Below are 12,255 nucleotides of genomic sequence, written 5' to 3'. Positions count from 1 at the left end.
ATGATAACGTTATCGATCGCTGGTGTTATCATCAACGCGCAGCGCTGTAGCCCAGTGACCCGCAGTCCGCACTCCGCAGGCAGCTCACGCCTGTCGAGTGATATAAATTAATGTTATTTTTTTTTCGTCATTCGCGTAACACATATTTGATATTATTACGTACATAATAACAATAATTGTTTTACTATTGTCGGGGCGGTAGACGAACGGAATTGAAATCGATGAGCTTCACGATTTACAGCAGCGTACTAGATAATCGTTTCCGTTGTTTGGACGCCGAGAAGATAGCCGTTTGTTGTGAAAATGATGAACACTCGACCGCGGCTGCAGTGACAATCACTTATTATAAACATTAAGAATCAGGTAAAAAAAAAAAAAACACACACACCCTTGTAGAAAAAATGCACGTCTACCGTGCACCGTTAAAGTGTTGAATATAAAGTATTTTGAATATTAAGTGTTACATATTAATGGGAACCGCCTTGCCGAGTGGCAACGGCATATTTTTGAGAACACTCAATTTGCAAAAAACATTTTGTTGTAACAAAATGTTTGTGTTTGTAAAACAATATTACTATACAATTTTTTTGTGCCATAATCGCTATGATCGTATTAATGTTTAAGAAAAATGTGAATATATTGTATACAATACACACATTGGTTTTGAGCGTGTACATCGATTATCCCATTTTTTCCCCTACAAAATTTAGTAATTGAATAAAATTTGTTAAAATTGTTGTTTCACAGTAAGACACAACATCAGAATGGCGGGTGGAACTAGTTTAGTCGTTCCCATAGTACTCTGGGGTAAGACGCCCTTGACACATTGCATTTCTTGTGTGTATTTATCTCCCGATCAACGTACACTCGTCACCGGTTGTTACGACGGACAAATATGCCTTTGGTCCGTGTCACCGGAAACATTAAAGGTTAGTGTACCTCGACAACTAACTGCCAACTGTATTATTCAAGCGCCAAATGTTTTTTTTTACATCAAAAATTACCGTTTAATTATTTTGTAGATGGTACCCAGATGTTTACTCGTTGGACATACCGCACCAGTTTTGTGTCTTACATATGCCAGTATCATTGCAGACAATGGATTTTTTGTGAGCTCTTCTGAAAATGGGTATGTTATTTATCATGGTTTTAAAATAAAATCACAAAACCATAAACCGTAAGACGACCAATTATATAAAGTCAGTCATAATATATAAATTTTTTTTTTGTGGAATCTATTTGTTTTTTTTTATTGACCTTTTTTTTTCATAACTTAAGATATTTAAAAAAAATTATAAATAGGTTTTTATAGAAGGTTATTACTTTTTTTTAATTTCTTACCCCCCAGAACTAGAGAATTATTATTTAAATAAAACATTAATAAATACAGTTCAAAATATTTATTACAAATTATTATTCGTCGTTTGAATAAAAATCACTTAAGTTCGGCTATATAAAAACGGGATTGTGTTATAGGAGGTGGGAGTAGCCAATATTTATGTTTTGCATTGTGTGGGAAATTAATTCATTACCTTAAGTATGAAATTTGACGGCGCTTACGTACACTTAAACGTACCTATTTATTTTGTCATCATTTAACCTTTACTAATTTAAATATTTATAATCAGTCCTAGTTGAGTGTTATGTATAATCCATTGTGTAATTGATATTAGGGAAATGAGCACTTGGGATATAGTCGATGGAAAATGTAGAGAAGTCACCAAATCGTTATACATCCATACAAATATTCAGGTCAGTTAACAATGTCTTTTTAAGCATATATATATATATGTACAATACGGTTTTTAAAACTTATCTGCTTATTAATATTGAAAATAGGCTTATCGTATGGTCGGGACCGAGGATGTTCGATTGTTTTGCAACGGTTATTACGCCGAAGTGATAATTATGAATCCATTTACTTTGGAAATAATATTTTCGTTGTCATCGCGCGTCAACCCAGATTGGATTAGTGCTTTATACGTGTTGAAACCACATACATGTAAAGGTGATGTTCACATTTGAACAAAATAACTAGTGTGTTTTAATCAAAGTATTAGCACACAATTTATGTTTCATTTGTATTTTTAATATATATATTTTGTTTATTTTGATAAAAATTAAAATTCAGATGATGTCGTTTTGGGCTTAACGACGACTGGCACGGTAAAAGTATGGACTTTGGAGCAGCGTGATTATGGACCGACAGACCCTCCCGTGTATGAAAACGAAAGTAAACAGATAAGATGTTTGAACGCTTTGACAATGGCTTGTTGTACTCAACATCAAAGAACCGTATTGATTGTTTGCTCAAAGTGTTGGCAGGTCAGTGTTGTTCTCAATATTTGCGCATTATCTTTTATACGAGCCACGAGCCTAACCTAGCCTCATAGGGGTCGTTAATGTTAATGTGTTGTTATGTCAAACATTTCAAGTCAAATTTAATTATGACCATTCATAAGTCTGCTGTTTCTAGTAATCTACTATTGGCTTAAATCATTGAAAAATGTCCTTGGTATAGTAATATGTAATTCTACAATTGGTATATAATTCTATTGTTAAATGGTATATGTTATGTATACGTGAACACGAGACTTAAAAATCATATATTTTTATTTAAAAGTTTATTTATAGTTAATAAATAAATTGACGACGATATGACATTATTGTTATTATTGTTCAATGTGAATTATGTAAATATAACGTGAATTAATTATTTTTATTTGTAGATATACGATGCAGGTGATTTTTCGGCTTTATGCACAGTGTACGCACCACGGGGCGAGCGTTGGCTTGGAGGAGAATTTTTAGCACCCGATCGAGTACTTATTTGGACCGACGATGGAAAAGGATATTTGTACAAACTTCCTGCAAAGTAAAAAATTATATTTTATACTGTATGTATTTTTGTCGTAGTGATTTAACATTTGTGTTTCCCCCCCCCGTTATATTTGCAGTAGTATAGTTGATAATAAAAACTTCCATAAGCAAGCTGAAGAAGGCGATAATCCTTACTTGTACAGTGTGTTGTCGGTTCCATCAAACAACAAGGTAATTTTTTGGTTATTATTATTATTATTATTATTGAGTTGATTTTAACTAAGATATTATTATGTTTTTACTGACGAACAGCACCTTTATTGTTCTCCGGCTATACGATTTTACGAGTCTCATCAGCACGGCAAGATATTGATTAGAGGCGATTCGGAAGGCGCTGTGAATATATGGAAAATTCCCGATCTATCTCCAGCTCAACTATCGTACATAAAAGAAAATGATGTTCACAAAAAGTTATCAGGTTCGTGTACACACACGAGTACACACATTCGTAATTACACATGCTAACACAACAGCTGTTTGTATTGCAAATATTACTACTAATTTTATTCTTATAGAACTTTCGCCATTTGTGTGCACGAGTTTGTCTAAAGCTTGGCAATCTATGAAACCTCATCCAGTGGGCATTCTTAATCAATTGGTGATATAAGAGTATAATAATTGGTTTTAACGATATGAATAAAACGTGAATTTATTTGTCATTTCAATTAGGATTGTGAAAATGTGCCAAATATTAAATTAACCGCTAGCATCTACTTGGCCGGCCAGAGTAGACTCGTAATAGGCAGACAAGACGGATCCATTGTTATTATTCCGGCAACCCAAACGGTTATGCTTCAGCTGTTACACGGCAATCATCAACATTACAAAGGTACCAATATATATATATATTGGTATAATAATAAAAAATATATAATTTCATAGGTGTTTAAACATTTTTTTTTTTTTTTTTAATCAAAATCATAAAAATTTTTTGTTCTCCAGATTGGCCGCCCCATCAAATTCTTCTCGGTCATAACGGCCGTGTGAATTGTTTATTATATCCTAATCATATGCACTCGAGATACGACAAATCACACTTGCTGTCCGGAGGCGTAGATTTCGCCATATGTTTGTGGGATTTGTACGCCGGCACGTTATTACACAGATTTTGTGTACACGCCGGTGAAATCACACAACTGTTGGTGCCACCAAATACATGTGCTAACGTAGGCGGCCAATGTAAATAATGTTCTATTAATTTACTGTTTATTAATTTTGGATATTTTACAGCCCAGAATATTGAAATGCATTTGTTCAGTTGCGAGCGATCATTCTGTTACGCTGTTGAGTCTCAACGAACGAAAATGTGTCGTGCTGGCTTCTCGACATTTATTCCCGGTCGTCACTATAAAGTGGCGGCCGTTGGATGATTTCATGATTGTCGGTTGCTCAGACGCAACTGTATATGTTTGGCAAATGGAAACTGGTAATAAAAAATAATTATTGAAAAAAAAAAAAATAATTGAATTTTAAATTGAATAATCATTATAAAAACGTTATGTCTTTTTTTTAACAAAGGTCATTTGGATCGCGTACTCCATGGAATTAGCGGAGAGGAAGTGTTATACGCTTGCGATGAGAATACAACAATTTCTAGTTCAGTGGATTCAGGCCTCGCCAATCCAGCAGTACATTTCTTCCGGGGATTACGTCATCGTAATATAAACGCCATAAAACATGCAACACAGGTAATGTTTGTTAAATACCGATTGACAAACCACCGCTCATCATTAATATTGACTGTACTAAAAAAAAAAAAAAATTGTATTTCTATAATTAGCGAGGAATTCATCAGTTGCAACAGATGCATCAGAATTCCAATGCAGACTGTATCGATCACAGCAAAACCAGGGCTTATCCGTTAATGGTGCAAGGTCTTCGGACTAATCCTAACGATCCAGAATGTCATATTTTATGTTTCGATATTGAAGCTCTAGTCGGTCAGTAATAAATATAGTGTTAACTATGTCTTACTGTAGTCACACAATGTTGTTATATTTACTTGTTTTTTTTTTTTTTTTATCGGTACATAATAATATATTATTTCCGTTTTCAGTTCAACTGTTGAGCGAGGAATACGATCTTATGTCTCCGAAAACCTTAGAAGCACACGGTTTGATAAATGCCACCGAGTACCAAAAAACAGCCGCACTCACTCAAGCGGTATCTTCGGAAGCACATAAAAAAATTGTCGGTATGCTGCTTTTAGAATTTTTTTTATATCATACGGTATACGACAAGAGTATTATACTAATATTAAAGTGTCTAACTCAGAAAACAAAGTAATATGGTAAATTTGGGAGTGATTTGCTTAAGATATATAAATGTGTGTTTAACACAGTGATGGTGGTGTGTTTAAAACTAAGTATTTTTGATATACTTAAAATTATTTATAAGCTTGAGTAAATCGTATACAGCTCATTAACTCACTGTTTATATTTAAATCTGTCGTCAATTTTTTTTTTTTTGCTTGCTTACATTTGGATAAGACTTTTTTGGCAAGGTCAAAGACAAGGCTGGTGACATGGAACGTATATTGAAGGAGAAAGATAAACATGGTAAATAATAAATACGCATGATCATTTTGTGTATGTGTGTGTGTGTGTGTGTACTAAGTTAGTTGAGACGTAACTACATTCTTGAAAAAAAAAATTAACATTTATTTTTGAAATTACCTAGAATTTCTTGTGCACATTTTTTATGTAATGATTGTTTTTTTTTTTTATGACAATTGAGTTTTAGTAATATCACGTATCTACGAAAAAAAAAACATGATTACATATTATATTATCGTACGTTAACACTAAATACCACTTGATTACACTTTAGCGAAATGGTTTTTTGCATCTCCTGAAAAGTTTAGAGAAAATCGAGTTACATGATATTGTAGTCTAGCAAAAGACTTACAACAAGACTTGTCTTGTATTAGAGTTTCAACGGATATTTGCCAGTAGATTCCCTTTTCAAACATTTTTAATTACCTGTATATAATATAGTAATAACTTTCAAATATAGATAATCAATTGTTGGCTGTTGTAAAAAGCTTATACATTTTACTCATATATTTTTGCACATTGTATTTGCAAAGATTTTTAATTTATAACTTGTACTCACACCATTAGTCATAATTTATGATTGTGTTTTTTTATAGTACAAAAACATGATTTTTTCACTTGAAATAACAATATTAAATACAATTTTGGCTTTTACTTTCACTTTGTAGAAATTAGTCTTGCATTATAGAGTAATTTAATTAACATTCGGTGATTATTATTATAGCCATAGGCGCAATTTCAATTTTTAACTTGGAGGGGCTAAACATTTTTTTTAAAATATATATATATATATAAGTAAATATATTTTTGTATTTCAAAATTGTATGCATAACCTAATTTTTTTGGGGGGGGCTAAGCCCACCCTAGCCCCCCCCCCCCGTATTTGCGCCTATGATTATAGCCTTTTTCCGTGCTTTTATTTTTTGACGTTAGTATGAATAGTTTGAATACTGTAATATCAGCTGTCTCATTCGTTATCGCTAACAATCTTAAGTCGCTTTTACACAATAACTGTAGTAACAATATGAACATTTTTTACTCATAATTTTTGTTCAGGAATTATACCTAAACGAAAAGATGGCTCTGAAAACATACTAACTAAACTTCAATCTGTTATCGACGGTTCGGACAACAAGTCTAATGACAACAAAGGTACCTGTATGGTTAATGCTATTGTTAATATTGTAGTACACTGTGTTGTTTGTAGATTAATTCATCAACTAATATGTACTATGTACTAAAAAACTAATTATTTCTTAACCGCTTACATATGTTTAATGTGGTCAGTTAAAAAATCCCTTCGAGATAGTCTATATTGTATGTCATTATTTATCATTTTACACTTACAATTAATCATCTACATCCTCATAAGTATTTACTAACGCTCTGAAGCTTGTTTTTATTCCGAGAGATATTTACAGTTTTTTTACCGAGTGTGCTAAAATTGCCGTATACAATTATTTTTCTATTCGTTACAGTAAGGAGACATTACCAAGAAACAAACATTTTATATAGTTTTACAATACTTCAGTACAGTGTACACCGTACAATACTTAAGTACTACACTGTTTGTTGGTACTTTGTATGAAGTAATTTGTTTATACAACTCTATTAAAAATGAATTATTGTTGTAATATTAGTCTAAGGAAAATATTATGTACAACGTTATCGTTATAACTATCACCGAATACATTGTTGTGTTGTTATCTGCTGTTCAGGCGTGAACCTTAGCGGCGTAGTGTGTCGTAAAGTGTGTGGCGCCAACCTAACTATGGAAATAGCACAGCTGTTGATGTCGTTATTGTACGCTTGGGGATTGGATCCAGACGTGGACAAGATCTGCGAGGCTAAACTCGGCTTGCTGCGGCCCATGATACCGGTTTCTTTTGGCGTCATATCCAAAGGCGGTAAGACCACCGTTAGTCGAGTGCCGGCGATATAAAAAACACACGGTTACCCGGCGTACTCGACGTTACCAATATTTTTGTTTGGTTTTGTTTTTGAAGGCTTTATGAGTTTGCTGTTACCCACTTGGCAGAGTAGCATAGACTTGGACGACAACTTTGTGAAAAACAGCCAGGCACCGTTGAAAGACCTACCGCCCGAGATGGTCCACTTGGAACTGCTGACCAGACTGTTCACGGCCAGAACCCACTGGGAAGTGAGCACCACCGTGACTAGCCAACACTTGTTGGCTATAGTGGCCATCGCCAACACGTTGATTTCCATGAGCGCTCCCGGTTTCCTAGAAAACTCATTTTCCAGGTAATTGTCTCTCGTCGTTGTGTGGACACTCCCGCACGGAGACGAAGTTTTGTCTTAAACCCCCCCCCCCCCCATAACGGACACGGTTGTGGTGATAATTTGTTTGTCTTTCGGTTTGTGCGGCGTCAGACAACTGTCGGTTAAAAGCCGCCCCGAAGAAGGCAACGCCGACCAGAGCGGCTCGCAGATAACGCAAGTCAAACAAGGATGGTCGCAGCTAAAGAATTTGCACTGCGTGTCGTTGCCCGAAAAGGTGATCGCACACGGGTCGAAAAGTTTCAAACGCATACAAATAGAAATGTTGGCTCACCGTTGGCAGCATCACTGTTTAGAGGTAACTCTTAAAATTACTACTTTGCGGTATAAAATGTTTTTATTACATCATTTTTATCGTGTCCAGGTGCGCGAAGCAGCTCAAGCTTTGCTGTTGGCCGAGCTCGAACGAATCGGGCCCAAAGGCCGTAAAACACTGGTTGAGTTTTGGGTGCAGTATTTACCAGTAAGCCACTCGATCGGTAGCATGCAATCAGCTCCTGCTAGCTATAACAATCTAACTAACGTAAACGCTAATGTAAGTCATATCACACGTTCACCGCGCACGCTATTAACCAAATCAAATGTGATTACAATGAACGTGTAATATTGTATACACTTTCGTTTTAACGAGTTCCGAAAGCAAACAAGCTTTTCACTCGTGCACTTTTCACGCGGCGGTTTTATCCATTTTTTGGATAGCCGTTTTTGTGTGTGTGTGTGTGTACATATTTTAAAAGTTGGGAAATTCTACATTTTTCATGCGTACCTCACGCTCGATAAGGAACACGGGTGGGTTGTACAGAATGTTTAGTTTCAATTGTTTTTTTATATTCTATATATATATATATATATACATATTGTGTATATGTAAATATTTATATGTAACTATAGATGTATTCGGGAAATGCTGGAATGGGTAAAAAAAAAAAAATCCCTAGTCTCTTTGAGTTGCATTGTTGAAAATAATTTACAAAGACTAAAATGCTGCAGTCACTTGGGGAAACACGCCTACCAGACCGATTTCTAATTTGTTTTCTTACAAATGTTATCGCATAATGAAACGTAGAAATTTACTAGTCAAATTTTACTTTTTTTGGGTTTTCCCCAATAAAAAAAAGTTTTCACTACATATTTTTGAGAAAATTGTTTACGAAAGATCTAAATTTAATTTTAAGACTTTAAGCACTGCAACTGAAAAAAAATTTAAATAAAGAACAAGTTTCCACCCCTTCTGCGCGAGAAGGAGCTTTTGATTTTTTTTTTGGCGTTGATCAGCAGTAGTATTATGTCTAAAAAGGCCGTTTCATGTTTTAACAAACTAACACAGAGTAAAAAAAACAAATCCATCTGTTCGAATCATCGAAAAAAATCAATATCCAGTAATAAGAGTTACTATAATAACAAATTATTACGATACATCTCTTACATCAAAGTTATATTTGAAAATAACAATAATTTTGTAATAATTGTACAACTATTTTAATATTGTAAAAATATTTTAACAATTGCGTTATTAGGTGTTATAATTTTTATAATAATATATACTTTTGTCTCTTTTAAGGGAAGGCACTTGTATATTTTTATTAACACCGCGAAATAGCAGCTGTGTGTTTTTTGTTTGTTTATCCCTTGCATGTATTTTTTTTAACTTTCAGGAAAACATAGAATCAACGGCAAGCACTCAAGACGACGAGGACGACGACGAAGAGGACGGCCTGGAAGGTTAGCACATTGAACGCGCATCTCGTTTTGGCGGCTTTCGTTTGGTTCTAACCGTTTTGTTGTTTTGTCAATGTGGCGTTCTTTTAGATTTGTGCTTGAGAAAACCATCGTCCATAAGCGAGTTGCGTCGCAAACAAACGACTGCGGTGATTTTGATGGGCGTAATGGGCGCCGAGTTCGGGCAGGAGGTCAGCGCAACGGATTCCGGTTCTAACATTAACCGGTCACAGTCGACCACGCTTTGCAGGAAGCCCGAAGAGGCCAGAAGGAAGAGTTCGGTTGTCGAAGGATTTGGCATCGGAAACAATAATTTGTCGAGACTCACCAGTATGATGCCGCCGTTTATAATTAGATTGATTTGACTGTTGGAAAAAAAAAAAAATGCAATTTGATTTGATCCAATTGATCTTGTCTAGGCTTAGCGTTGACGCAGTTACTCTTGTCGCCGTCCTCCATGAAGTTGCCGGCGCACATGGCGTTGCGCAGGGCCGCTGTGGATTTAATCGGTCGCGGATTTGTCGTGTGGGAACCGTATTTTGACGTTAGCAAAGTGTTGTTGGGTATTTTGGAACTGTGCTGCGACACCGACAAGTTGGTTCCTAGGTATGCTGAATTTATTCAATAACACTGCTGCCGTTAATGAGCGCAAAAACGTATTTGTTGTGATACGATATTTATGTGTTACAGCATGTCGTACGGACTACCTTTGACACCAGCCGCAGACTCGTGCAGGACGGCTCGACACGCTCTCATACTGATTGTGAACGTTCGGCCGGCACTGTTCATTACCACCATTTCCAGAGAGGTATGGAGCCGTGCACGGTTGTTGTTGGCGTTTAGAGCCGAACGGGAAATAATGACGAATGGTGTATTTCAGGTGGCTCGCTACAACAGCATGCAACAAAACACGCAGGCCATGAACACGGCGCTGAGCAATTCGGTGTTGCACAGAGCCAAACCTGAGATACTGCACATCATGGAACATTTGATCGAGAAAATGCATTTCGAAATGACAGAGCTGTTGGTCGAGGTGTGTTAACGAAAAGCGGTGCACTAGGGCGCCACTAGATCAGTCCTCAAGGAAGGGGGGGGGGGGGAGGAGGGGTTAAAATTGCACGTGGCAAGGTTAGGAGGTTAGATAGATTAGATTAGACAGGAAAAATATTTTTCTTAATTATTTTAATAATTTTATAATATAGTATAATATAACATAAAGAAGACTTCACTCCCCCCTTAAATTTTTTGATTAACCATCATCTTTAGTTAGTTTGATTTACCGCAAAAAATTTGCTGACATTTGGTCGAATACAAATTTATAGAAAACAAAGAAGACACAGGTGTAACAAAAAAAAAAAAATGTCTTTTCAAATCACTTTTATAATCAAAACTATATCAAATTATGACGTTTAAATTTGTAAGGATTTAAATTTATAAATAACCTAAGGGGACTAAGCATGACCGGTCATTTCACCCTTGTTTTAGACACCGTTTCACCACAAGCTCTTTAATACCTATTTGTAATATTATTTTTTTTATTCTGTTCGTGTCTTGTGTAGGTGATGGATATCATTTTGCACTGTGTGGATCCAACTCAACTGAAGACCCGAAGCCTGTCTGAAGTGTTCCCCGCAATAAGCAGATTCAGCCAAGTCACCCATTGTTCCACGTCCAGGCGCATAGCAGTCGGCACCAAGATGGGCACGATAGCGTTGTACGAGCTGAGATCGTCCAAATGTCAGGTATGATTGCCGTACTATGTTTTTTTGTACACTGCTTATGAGCACACTATGTTCGTAAGAATATTTAATGTATTATTATGATATGCTCAATCGGTTGTTGAATAAATATTTTTTAATTGTCATAATAAACAATTATTTGATGTTTTTCAGACCATTAATGCACACACCAAACCTATTAGCGCTTGCGCTTTTTCGCCGGACGGAAAATTCCTCGTGTCGTACAGTGCGGGCGAAAACAAATTATCCTTCTGGCAGACGTCCACAGGAATGTTCGGCTTGGGCAATAGCCAGACCAAGTGCACCAAATCGTACAGCACCGAAATACAGGACCCGACCCGTTCCAGCCAATTGCGACAGATCAAATTGCACTGGACAAATAACCGTAGCGTTAGATTTATGTCGGACGGTTTGGAACGAACATTTGTTATTTAAAAATGTTGAACAGTTAATTTATTGTATTAAACATTACAAACACTAAGTCATATTTAGAAAATGTCATGTATGAAGCATACGATGTAATTTATACATAATAATATATTCTATTAGTCGTAGATATTAATAATAATAATAATAATAATTTATACAAAGAGTATTATAATCATACAAATATGATATATATATATATACATATAAGTAATATTTTACGTTACCGTTGCTTACGTCATAATCGTTGTCAAATTTTCTGTTTTTTTTTTTTTTTTAATTAAAAATTGTTTAATTTACTATTAAGTTCATATTTATTATTAATTTATTGAAAAATTAATATTGTCGGACAATACACTGTTAGCTCTATTATTTGTTATTTTTCTATATTATTATTTTATAGTTTTTACCAACCCACACATTATTATAGGTTTATTATTTTGTTAACTATTTGTTTAAAGTTATAATTTTTTTTTTTTTTTAATTATGTTTAACTTAGGAACTATTATTATTACTGTAGTTTGATAATAGATCTCATGTGAATTTTTTGTTGCAATCATATTTCAATCATTTTTAACTTTGAATACCAAATAATAATTATTGCCTAATATTTAAAAAAAAAAAATTTGGACCAT

At 34.9% G+C, this 12,255-nt stretch overlaps 1 protein-coding gene across 5 annotated transcripts; it reads left to right on the top strand.

The window, feature by feature from the left end:
* The first annotated feature begins 72 nt into the window (after positions 1–72).
* Positions 73–11,806, top strand: LOC126844776 (WD repeat-containing protein 7). 5 transcript variants are annotated; one of them, XM_050583180.1, is made up of 29 exons: positions 73–363; positions 748–929; positions 1,023–1,129; positions 1,674–1,752; positions 1,840–2,008; positions 2,132–2,325; positions 2,730–2,875; positions 2,958–3,051; positions 3,133–3,298; positions 3,396–3,478; positions 3,550–3,709; positions 3,823–4,046; positions 4,111–4,306; positions 4,399–4,568; positions 4,661–4,820; positions 4,937–5,074; positions 5,370–5,438; positions 6,492–6,587; positions 7,154–7,342; positions 7,442–7,700; positions 7,830–8,034; positions 8,101–8,199; positions 9,392–9,458; positions 9,546–9,785; positions 9,875–10,061; positions 10,146–10,263; positions 10,336–10,488; positions 11,015–11,197; positions 11,348–11,806. In XM_050583180.1, the coding sequence occupies exons 2-29, from the start codon at positions 765–767 to the stop codon at positions 11,627–11,629; spliced, it is 4,398 nt and encodes a 1,465-aa protein (XP_050439137.1). In that variant the 5' UTR covers positions 73–363; positions 748–764; the 3' UTR covers positions 11,630–11,806. The 5 variants fall into 5 exon arrangements, with proteins under 5 accessions (XP_050439137.1, XP_050439134.1, XP_050439135.1 ...); XM_050583177.1 differs by having other exon boundaries at positions 8,101–8,271; XM_050583178.1 differs by lacking the exon at positions 5,370–5,438 and having other exon boundaries at positions 8,101–8,271; positions 11,348–11,805.
* The last annotated feature ends 449 nt before the right edge of the window (positions 11,807–12,255 follow it).

This window comes from Adelges cooleyi, unplaced genomic scaffold (assembly GCF_023614345.1).
Source record: "Adelges cooleyi isolate 19-005CV unplaced genomic scaffold, UGA_ACOO_1.1 ACOO_flye_CR_arks_rails_tigmint_CR_PRNA_651, whole genome shotgun sequence".
Lineage (NCBI taxonomy): Eukaryota > Metazoa > Arthropoda > Insecta > Hemiptera > Adelgidae > Adelges > Adelges cooleyi.
This window is presented reverse-complemented; position numbering and strand designations above follow the sequence as displayed.

What these genes read in the sequence shown, in the direction of transcription:
- LOC126844776 (XM_050583177.1), top strand. Translation starts at nt 765, where the DNA reads ATGGCGGGTGGAACTAGTTTAGTCGTTCCCATAGTACTCTGGGGTAAG. An exon ending in CAATCATCAACATTACAAAG is followed by an intron (nt 3,710 to 3,822) that starts GTACCAATATAT and finishes TTTGTTCTCCAG; the next exon opens with ATTGGCCGCCCCATCAAATT. An exon ending in CAAGTCTAATGACAACAAAG is followed by an intron (nt 6,588 to 7,153) that starts GTACCTGTATGG and finishes TCTGCTGTTCAG; the next exon opens with GCGTGAACCTTAGCGGCGTA.